At 39.4% G+C, this 9410-nt stretch overlaps 2 protein-coding genes across 3 annotated transcripts; one reads left to right on the top strand and one right to left on the bottom strand.

The window, feature by feature from the left end:
- Nucleotides 1-48: 48 nt before the first annotated feature.
- Nucleotides 49-1991, top strand: LOC109165200 (glucan endo-1,3-beta-glucosidase 11-like). The gene is made up of 3 exons (XM_019313865.1): nt 49-198; nt 284-1398; nt 1650-1991. The coding sequence occupies exons 1-3, from the start codon at nt 135-137 to the stop codon at nt 1743-1745; spliced, it is 1275 nt and encodes a 424-aa protein (XP_019169410.1). The 5' UTR covers nt 49-134; the 3' UTR covers nt 1746-1991.
- A 78-nt stretch (nt 1992-2069) lies between these two features.
- Nucleotides 2070-8244, bottom strand: LOC109165199 (serine-rich adhesin for platelets). Of its 2 annotated transcripts, XM_019313864.1 has the most exons (9): nt 6931-8244; nt 6706-6740; nt 6364-6642; nt 4798-5949; nt 4550-4708; nt 4123-4450; nt 3966-4036; nt 3708-3830; nt 2070-2658 (listed from the first exon to the last, which is right to left on the bottom strand). In XM_019313864.1, exons 1-9 carry the CDS (start codon nt 7829-7831, stop codon nt 2275-2277), a joined length of 3432 nt encoding a protein of 1143 aa, XP_019169409.1. In that variant the 5' UTR covers nt 7832-8244; the 3' UTR covers nt 2070-2274. The 2 variants fall into 2 exon arrangements, with proteins under 2 accessions (XP_019169409.1, XP_019169408.1); XM_019313863.1 differs by having other exon boundaries at nt 6364-6740.
- Nucleotides 8245-9410: the final 1166 nt, after the last annotated feature.

Below are 9410 nucleotides of genomic sequence, written 5' to 3'. Positions count from 1 at the left end.
AATATCAGTGCAAACTTTAACGGCTATTCCTGACGCCGTTATATAATATCACACTCCATTACTACTCCAATCTCCAGTAGTTCCCCCATTCAGAACCTCAGCTAACTCCAATCTTCTCTCTCACTACGCCATTAATGGGGAGGGGGGAAGCCTTGTTCCCTTCTCGTCTCCGTTTTTCTATTCCATTCTTTTTCTATGGTATACTATTTTTGCTTGAATTAATTTTTTATTTTTTTAATTTTGTACGTTATGCCTGATAGATTGTAATTGAGTGGTTTTGTAGTTTTATTGATAGCGTACCAGGGATTGGCGGCGTCGATTGGGATCAACTACGGCCAGGTTGCTGACAATCTGCCTTCGCCGGAGGATGTGGTGCCGTTGGTGAAAGCCGTCGGGGCCACCAGGTTGAAGCTGTATGACACGGATCCTAAAGTGCTCAAAGCTTTTGGCAACACTAATGTGGAGTTCATTGTCAGTGTCCCCAACGAGTACTTGTCTAAAATTAAGGATCCTGCGAAAGCTCAAGCTTGGGTTAAGCAGAACGTGCAGGCGTATTTGCCGGCGACCAAAATCACCTGCATCGCCGTAGGAAACGAAGTCCTGACCTTCAATGACACTACTCTCTCCGGCAACCTGCTCCCGGCAATGCAGAGCGTTCACGCCGCTCTGGTGAGTCTCAACCTGGACAAGCAAGTGACGGTGACAACCGCGCATTCTCTGGCGGTGCTGGAGACTTCGTATCCGCCGTCCGCAGGGGCGTTCCGGCGAGATCTAGTGGATTGCATTTGCCAGATCCTGGAATTCCACGTCAAAACCAGCTCGCCTTTTCTGATCAATGCGTATCCCTATTTTGCGTACAAGGCGAATCCGAAGCAAGTGTCGCTGGATTTCGTGCTGTTCCAGCCAAATCCAGGGATTGTTGATCCCGTCTCCAATCTTCACTATGATAATATGTTGTTTGCTCAGATGGATGCGGTTCACTCTGCTTTAGATTCGCTAGGGTATAAGAATGTGTGCGTGCAGATCTCGGAGACGGGATGGCCGTCTAAGGGCGACGCCGACGAGGCCGGAGCGACGGAGGACAACGCCAGGAAGTACAACTGCAACCTCATGAAGCTCATGACTTCTAAGAAGGGAACTCCGATGAGGCCGACTAACGATTTGAACATCTACGTCTTTGCAATGTTCAACGAGAACATGAAGCCCGGCCCGACCTCGGAGCGCAACTACGGGCTCTTCAAGCCCGACGGAACCCCAGCCTATCCTCTCGGAATCAACCTCAGTACAAACATTAGTTCAGGCGGTTCCGGAACAAACTCCGGAGGATCTACGCCGTCAACGTCGTCCTCTCCACCGGGAACTTCTTCCACAGGCTATCTGTCCATTTCTTCGGATTCGGTGCGCCCTTCCACTTTTTGTCGGTTTTCTTTTTGCCTTTTGACATTAGCATTAGCTAGCTGTACACAACACATCTAATTTGGCTTACCTTAATTTAGGTGCTCTCTACTTTGTGATTGAAATTTAGTTTTTTAATACTTCCATTTATTTCTATTTTAAAACAGAAAGAATAGCTGATATTTATCTTTGGTAGCAAATTTCAATTGTTATACTGAAAGAGTACGTAAATTGATTGTTGCGATGAATTTCAGGCGAGACAAATGCTGTGCAAGTGCAGAAGAGTAGAGATGTTTTTGCAGATTGCAGTATCCATTATGTTGCTCACCCAATTATTGAACAGAGTTTAGAATTTTTTGTGTTCAGAAATCAGAAGACAAGGAAGAAGGGGGAGGAGAGGAATAATGTGATTCCTGCACTTTTACGGGACTACTTTACTTTTGGAATCAATTCTCAACAGCGGGAGGATTATTCTTTTGTTATTACTATTATTATTAGAAAGGAGTATCATTATTTTACTCTGCTGTATTAATTATTTGTTTTGCAGACTCACTTTTTCTTATAATTATAATTATTATAATAATATAATGACATATATGAAGCTGAGGCATTCAAATATCAACACTACTCTATCTTCTAGACTAGACTAGATAGCACAGCTGGTATAATAGCTGTGACATTTGATTAGGGATTAGAATTTAGTAGCTGATATGTTACATTTGGAGCATAAGCAGTGACATATAAAGGCACATTTTGCCCAACAACATTTTACCAAAACACCCAATTGCTACAGGGATGGATGGATATACAAACTAAAGAATCTGCTAATTACTCCTCATACTACATTTATCAAACTGAGAACAGACAACTATTACTAGATTAGGACATTGTTCTGTCATCTGAACTACCAGATGCCTCTTTTGTAGCTGGAGAGGTTGCGCCGCCTTCCATATCATCTTCACTGAACATGCTGTCATCGCTAGAACTTGAAGATGACGCAGTTTCATCATCCTCATCATCACTCACTACCCCGGCCCGATGTCTTCTCCTAACATCCTTGATACCTCTTCCTCTTAGAGCCAGACGCCTCCGCTTCCGTGTGTTCCTCTTTCGCTTAGGGTACTCTTCCTGGGGTGACTCCAAAGACTTGCTGCTGCTTACGTCTTTGCCACTCCTGTCCCTCCCACTTCCATCTTCATTATCCTCTAACTCATTACTATGAGAATCGTTATCAAGTTTGCGCCTCTTTCTACTTGTGTTTGTCTGACAAAAATAAATATAATTCAGAGCAAAAGGTTAGTAATCTGTCTTACATAGTTTTTGAAAGTAGTAATCTGTCTTGTATAATTAAATTGAAACCACCATATCTCTCCTATTGCATCTCCACACTCGTGGAGGTCAACAAAACTACTTTTTTTAAGGGAAAAGGGTCACAAGGAGAGGTTTACATGCATATTAGGGTGTGTTTGGTTCGCACATGGGAATCGGAAACAGAATGGGAATCAAATACTTGTAATGTTAATGGGTTTTGGTGAAAGTACTTTGCATGTTTGGTAGTAGGATGAAATTGGAATGATTACCAATATTGATGTTTGGTTATGTATAACCAATATTGATGCTTGGTTATGTATAACCCTATAATAGGAATAAAGGTTTTTAAAATACAAAAACAAAAAATCAAGGCAATTGATCCTAATATAATGACATCCAAAGCACCAATATGAACAAAAAAATCAAAACAAAAATCTAAAAGCACTAACCCAAACTTAAAAATCAGATTACTAATAAATGGAATGATACCCGTTTTTAATTAGGGAATGAGGGTTTTAATTGAGGGGGCAATCAAATCTCATAGTTGTGTTTTAAAAAGTTGTCAACCAAACACTAACTATGATTTTGATTCTATTCCTAATGCGTAAACCCATGAACCAAACACACCCTTAATCTCTACCCAAGTCAAATAATGTTAAGGTTCATAGAAATTATTCTAGAATAGAGGAAATATGAATTATTCCATTTACTTTGTTCACATATCAAACAAAACAGCTACTCCTCCCATTCCAGCAAAAACTACATTTTTTTGCGCAAGACTGGACCAATATGAGTCCATTCAGAAAGAGTTATACATATACACACATAAAAAGATCAAAAGGTCCACCATATGCACACCCCCATTTTCATAAGCTTATAAATAAAGTCAGCTATATGGCATTTCTGTGCCAATTTGACATAACCATTATTCACCACTAACAACACCCCAGCAGTTTCATATACACTCTTGTTGTAAATTGATTGAAATTTCAGAAACATACCTTGGGACCACGATCAACAAGGCATGCCCATTCACTTCGATTTCGAAGGCAATCAAGAACAGCCTGAGAGTGACTTGAGTATGCATAACGCTCTCCATTGTGTTTCCTCAAGTGAGGCCAGTGCTGCATAAAAGCAGAAAGATTTTAATGAGCCCCAGTTTTACTCAAAATAAAATAGGCAAAAGAGAGAGAGAGAGAGAGAGAGAGAGAGATTAAACTCATGAAAGGGAAAGTAGTATATTCTTAAAGCAACCATACCGGCAGAACAGCGTTGCAGAGTTCTTCATATGTCATGCGTTCACCTTTGCTCATAATCTCAGCAATCAAAGCTACAATGTCAAAATTTAGAAATGATGACTAACCAGAAGCATTACTATAAACAGGCAGAGATTTAATTGTATAAATGAGAAAGAACCTGGTAAAGTACGATGTGAAGGGCGCCCAGTCACTCTAGCATCATCACCAACAGTACTTCGCTGTGAATTGCGAGAAGACAACTTCTGTTCTTTTGCTTCATGCGAGGAAGGACAACCATTACTCCCAGCTGCAGTGGATGAAGAAGGGCTAGTCTTCTTCAAAGAGAGCACACTTTTTGAAGATCCAATTTCTGCTTCTCGCTTGGCATGGGTATCTTCTCTTCTATAATCAGGAGAAGTTAATCCTTCCCTCTTCTTAGCTTCATCAACCCCCTCCCTAGAACTGATGGAACCATCTTTACCTGAATCCTTTCTTCTTCTAGATGTCTGTAAAGAAATAAAAGTAGATAAGAAAAGTCAGTAGAATTGAGCCAAATTGGATTGTGCATCTGTAATAAGGAGTTAAGGGCAATGGAAGCAGCTTACCAAACCATGGTCTTTTACTCCTCCACTAGATGTTCGCTTCATTAGCGTACTCGTAGCTGCCGGGGAAGTTATAGTCGGTAAACTACCAGCATGACGCATCCGTGGCACCCGAGGAACTCTAGGAGAGCTATTGAGTTGTTGATGCAAGAGTAAAGCAAGCTGCTCAAAATAAGAAAAGTTGTAAACCCATGTATGTATATATGTATATTTTTAAAAGTGCAACGAGAAGATGCATTTGTTTTTCCTACCTCTTCATCACTCAGCGCAGCTGGAGAGGATGACACTGTCGGAGGGTGCATCAGAGTCGCACTAACTTTTACTGAAGGTTGGCTTCCAGACTGGTTTACCTTATCACCCTTTTGGTGTAAAATTGTACCTGAGGGTTTATTCTGAACACTTGATGCCCCTTCACTTTGCAACGAACTAGAAGATTCACCAGAGCCTGAATTAGCAGACACATTTCTCACTGAAATGGTCCTATGAGATGAATGAGGCATGGAATCCTTTGAATCAGACAAGGTTCTCTTAGAAGATGAAGCATATGTGATCTTGGTCACTCGGGCTTTTGATGCAGATCCAACAGAAGACTTTGGAAGCTCTTTTACCACTTTCTTAGGATTTTCATGCCCCTCTTCATCCCTAGCAACATTAAATGAGGTAGCCTCCGTCTTACTGCTATGATTATTGTCAGACTTTCCCCTCTGCATACTATTAATATCATGATTATGAGCATTAGAAGATACACAGCTCTCAGAAGCAGACGGTTTTGGAATCAAAGAAGTCGATGAGGTTGAAGAGGATTTCCCCATAGTCACTATCACTTTGCGCTGACTTGGAGCTGTTGCTGTACTAATGGTTGTTGAACTGGGTTTAGCCACATCTTCAGCAGGTTTTGTACCATGTTTAAGCCCTGATGAGCTATTCTTTGCTCTCTCAGTATCTTCAGATATTGTTGATTCTTGATTAGATTGAAAAAGATCACGAGATAACCCATCAGCATTCTTCATTTTATTATTTCCAAGAATTGTGCTACTACTGTCAACATCCTGTGATTTATGGTCCCTACCTTCAGTATTAACTACAGGTGCATCATTTACCTTAACACTTTCATACACGAGAATATTAGATGTGTCTGCATGATGGGGCAAGGATCTTGTTCTTTCTAACATTGCATCACATGGAGATGAAGATTGAATATCAAAGTCTCCATGAACATCATCTGCTTTTGCATCAGTTTCAGGCACTGAAGAGCAAGTCACATTGTCACCAGTCAAATCATGACAATTTTGAAGACTCTTAACTTCAAGATCATCACTTACTGTGGCTGTTGTAACAGACTCTGACTTTTGCAATTCAATCTTCGCACTAATTGTCGAAGCCTCTCTACCACCAGCACCATCCTAACCATGATAGTACAATGTTAAGCCAGAAGAGTGGCAGGAAAGCAATAGTATGCTCAAAATCAAGAATAATTCAGTTTACGGGGGACTTGGATAATGCAAATTTTTTTCCTATTCCTGGAAACTAGCAGGAGGTTAATTCAAAGACTATAGGAGCCATAAACACAAACACACACACAAAAGATAGAGGTCATAGGTTTGCCTTCTCAATAAGTAAACACCGCAAGCTAATAGTGATATATCAGAATTAGTAGAGCTCATTATCATCAAAACATACATATTCACATCATAAACCATCTCATTGTGATAAGTAAACACTGCACATAACAGTGATATATCAGAATAAGTAGTAGCTCACTATCATCATAACGACATGACATACACATTCACATCATGAAACATCTTAAGCCATACCTCCTCTTTTATAGGTAAATTGGCAGATTGGCTGTGCTCTAGGAATGATGCTGCCATTCCATCTTTTTCCCTTTGCAAATTCTGAACCTTTGAAGCAGCTTGGTTTAGATTCTGCTCTTGTAGAAGTGTTTCACTAGAGGAGTTTTGTTTAGATACATCAAACAATGACATTTTTGAATGCTGGTCGCTTGAATTTGAAGTGCCTTTGTAATAACCACAATCAGTATCCAACCTTTGAGGACCTTCTGCCAAGCAATCATTGGGTAAAGCCCCTTCCAAACATCCACTGCTTGTTCTGTGAGCATCCGCATTGACAACTTTATAGCTTCTATCTTCATAAAATTGCATTTCTTTCTCGCCATTTAAAATTTTGCAAGCTAAAATAATAAGAAAAATCAAAGTCAAAAAAGAATTTTAAGTGCAAAAATGTTTTGAAGAATAAAAATGGAAACATTGTCTTTGGCAGAATGGCAGCTACACAAAGAAGCAAATAGATCCTACAAATTTATGCAATAGTTTCTAAAGAAATAATATAAAATATCTACAATGTGAAGTTTAAAATATCACCTGTCCTGATATGCGGGTCTTTCTTCTTAAAATCTCCCTCTTTTTCAACAATTTGGGCTTTCTTTCTCATCTTTCCCCCATGATCTTTGGATATCCCAAATTCTTCTTTCTTACGCTTTCCAGAGTGTATCGTAATGCGATGTACTGAACTGGAATCCTTCTTCACATTCTTATACAAGTTGATACCATCTGAATCAGAACCATCCAATCTTTTTGTCTGTTTTGAAGATGATACATCACACTTGCCATCCTTGGCATCACTTTTTACAGCAACCGAGTTAGACACAGGTGCCGGCAAGTTACTTTCCTTTGATAAGGAGAATAGAACACCAGCACCATTATCAGTAGTAGTTTCATTATTTCCATCACGGTGCTTGTCATCGCCCACATTATTTTCAGTGTCCCAACAGGGGAACTCCCTATACTGAAAATTAAACTTTTTGGGCACATATCCAGTACATTTCCACAGTTGAGGGCTAAAAATTGATGAGATCCCAGCAAATAAAGCGGGATCACCTCCTGGAACCCCTTGCACATGGACCCTTTCCTCCATGGGCAAATCAGTCCAGAGCCTGAAGGGCCTTTGTGAAGGAAAGCTCGGATTGAATGGATTATCCATATTCAATGTCTTAGTTGGCAATTCCACCAGGAGCTGTGCAACTTCAGTTTCCTCACTATCATTTCTACTGTTCTTATTCTTACACTTATCACAAGCAAACAGCTTCTCACTCTTGACATATCCCACACACCGCGTATGCACCCACACACCACAGTCATCACAATTCACCATCTCCTCTCCATCGTCAAAATTCACCCCGCACACACAGTCCACAGTCCATGAACCATCCCCCCAGTCATCCTGCGGATTTGGCATCGGCAGTCCATTCGATCGACTCTTCATTCTTCTACCTCCCTCTCTCTATCTCTCTCTAACCCTAATCAAAACAAAATCCTAAACTGACCACGATTCTCCACGAATTGCTTAACCACAAGCTAACAATCCCTCCACTCTCACACGTCGGCATCATTTAACAGATTACAAAAAGAGCAACATAAAGCCATAGCTATGAAATTCTTCAATATTAAACTCACAAAACAAGGAGTGTCGAGAATACAGTTTAAGGATGTGTACCGAAAGGCGAAATCTCGTCCCCGGTCCCCGTGGCCCGTCGATGCTACGGCGAGGAAGCAAAATAAGACGGTGTGATAGAAGCGGCTTGAAGGTCAGAATTCCGGCAGTGAGAAAGGCTAGGCGGGAAGCCAAGTTTGTGACTCTGAAGATCGCTTTCGTTCTAGAACTCCAAGGAAGAAATGCGAGACCGGGCGGAATCCAAAAGGGCAATTTAATTCCGGTTGTGGAAATAAATTTGGCGTCCGTCACGTCTGCCATCTTGGCTCGGCTCGGCTCGGCTTTGCCAGTTTCTACCAAAACGCAATAACCCGAACACCTGACTATTTACTTTACTGATTAGTGATTACGACTTTCAGTTTGACCTTACGAACTAATTTGTCATTAACATGGGTTTGGAATTCATATGGGGGGCATGAATTTCTATTTGAGAAAAAATTTTGTAATTTTGTAAGAAAAGAATAAGATAAAAATAAAATATGAATTTGAATTACATTATTTGATAGGAAGGAATAAAATTATTATGAATGTGAATGAAAGAAGTGACAAAGACATATACCATTTAATATAATAATAATAATAACAATACTCCGTAATAATAATAACTAAGGGCAAAATGGATATTTCTATATCTTTTTCATTTTCATGATATATTGAATTGGAATTCATATAGGGGGCATGAATTTCTATCGACAAATGAAGTGAATTGCAATTCCAATCCCTCCAACCAAATTGTAATTGCGGAGTTCAAAAAATTGTGTTATAATTGCATTATAATTACACCCCATAAATGAAAAGTAATGTTTTTATTTTTTGATAAAAATGAAAAGCAATGTTAATTGCACTTTTAAATAAAATTAAAAGTTAATTTTAATTTTATTTTTTGTTCTAAATTTATAGATGTAGGTTTACTTTTAATTAATTTTTCAAAACATTTCATTTGGTTCTAGTATTATTGTGGCATGAGTATGCTTGGTCATACCTCAACAAAACCGTTTAAATGACGTTAAATACAATGACATTTTGATTTATTCAGTTCTAAGTGTTAATTCATTCTTTTTTGGTCTTAGATTGACATGTGCCATTTTCACTTTGGAGTTAATACCCAAAATGGTCATCAACTATAATGTTTTTTTCTCAATTTCGTCCTAAACGACCTTGCTGACCTAGTGTAGTCCAAACTTTTGTGTTTTTGCTCAATTTAGTCCTCTGTTTGTTATTCCGTCCATCTGATGTTAAATAGAGCGATAATTCAGTAATTTCAATATTGACACATCTTTACTCCTAGACTTGCAAAGTGCGAAATCCCACTTTCTTTTATGAATTACTCCCAAACCTGCGAATATAAAAT

Source organism: Ipomoea nil, unplaced genomic scaffold, assembly GCF_001879475.1.
Source record: "Ipomoea nil cultivar Tokyo-kokei standard unplaced genomic scaffold, Asagao_1.1 scaffold3069, whole genome shotgun sequence".
Lineage (NCBI taxonomy): Eukaryota > Viridiplantae > Streptophyta > Magnoliopsida > Solanales > Convolvulaceae > Ipomoea > Ipomoea nil.
This window is presented reverse-complemented; position numbering and strand designations above follow the sequence as displayed.

Excerpts from the sequence above, each read along its gene's own strand:
- LOC109165199 (XM_019313863.1), bottom strand. The coding sequence starts at position 7,831 with ATGAAGAGTCGATCGAATGGACTGCCGATGCCAAATCCGCAGGATGAC. Across the intron at positions 4,709-4,797 it reads CTGCGCTGAGTGATGAAGAG|CTTGCTTTACTCTTGCATCA; the intron begins GTAGGAAAAACA and ends TATTTTGAGCAG. Across the intron at positions 4,037-4,122 it reads TTCACATCGTACTTTACCAG|CTTTGATTGCTGAGATTATG; the intron begins GTTCTTTCTCAT and ends TTGACATTGTAG.
- LOC109165200 (XM_019313865.1), top strand. The coding sequence starts at position 135 with ATGGGGAGGGGGGAAGCCTTGTTCCCTTCTCGTCTCCGTTTTTCTATT. Across the intron at positions 199-283 it reads TATTCCATTCTTTTTCTATG|TTTTATTGATAGCGTACCAG; the intron begins GTATACTATTTT and ends GTGGTTTTGTAG. Across the intron at positions 1,399-1,649 it reads TGTCCATTTCTTCGGATTCG|GCGAGACAAATGCTGTGCAA; the intron begins GTGCGCCCTTCC and ends GATGAATTTCAG.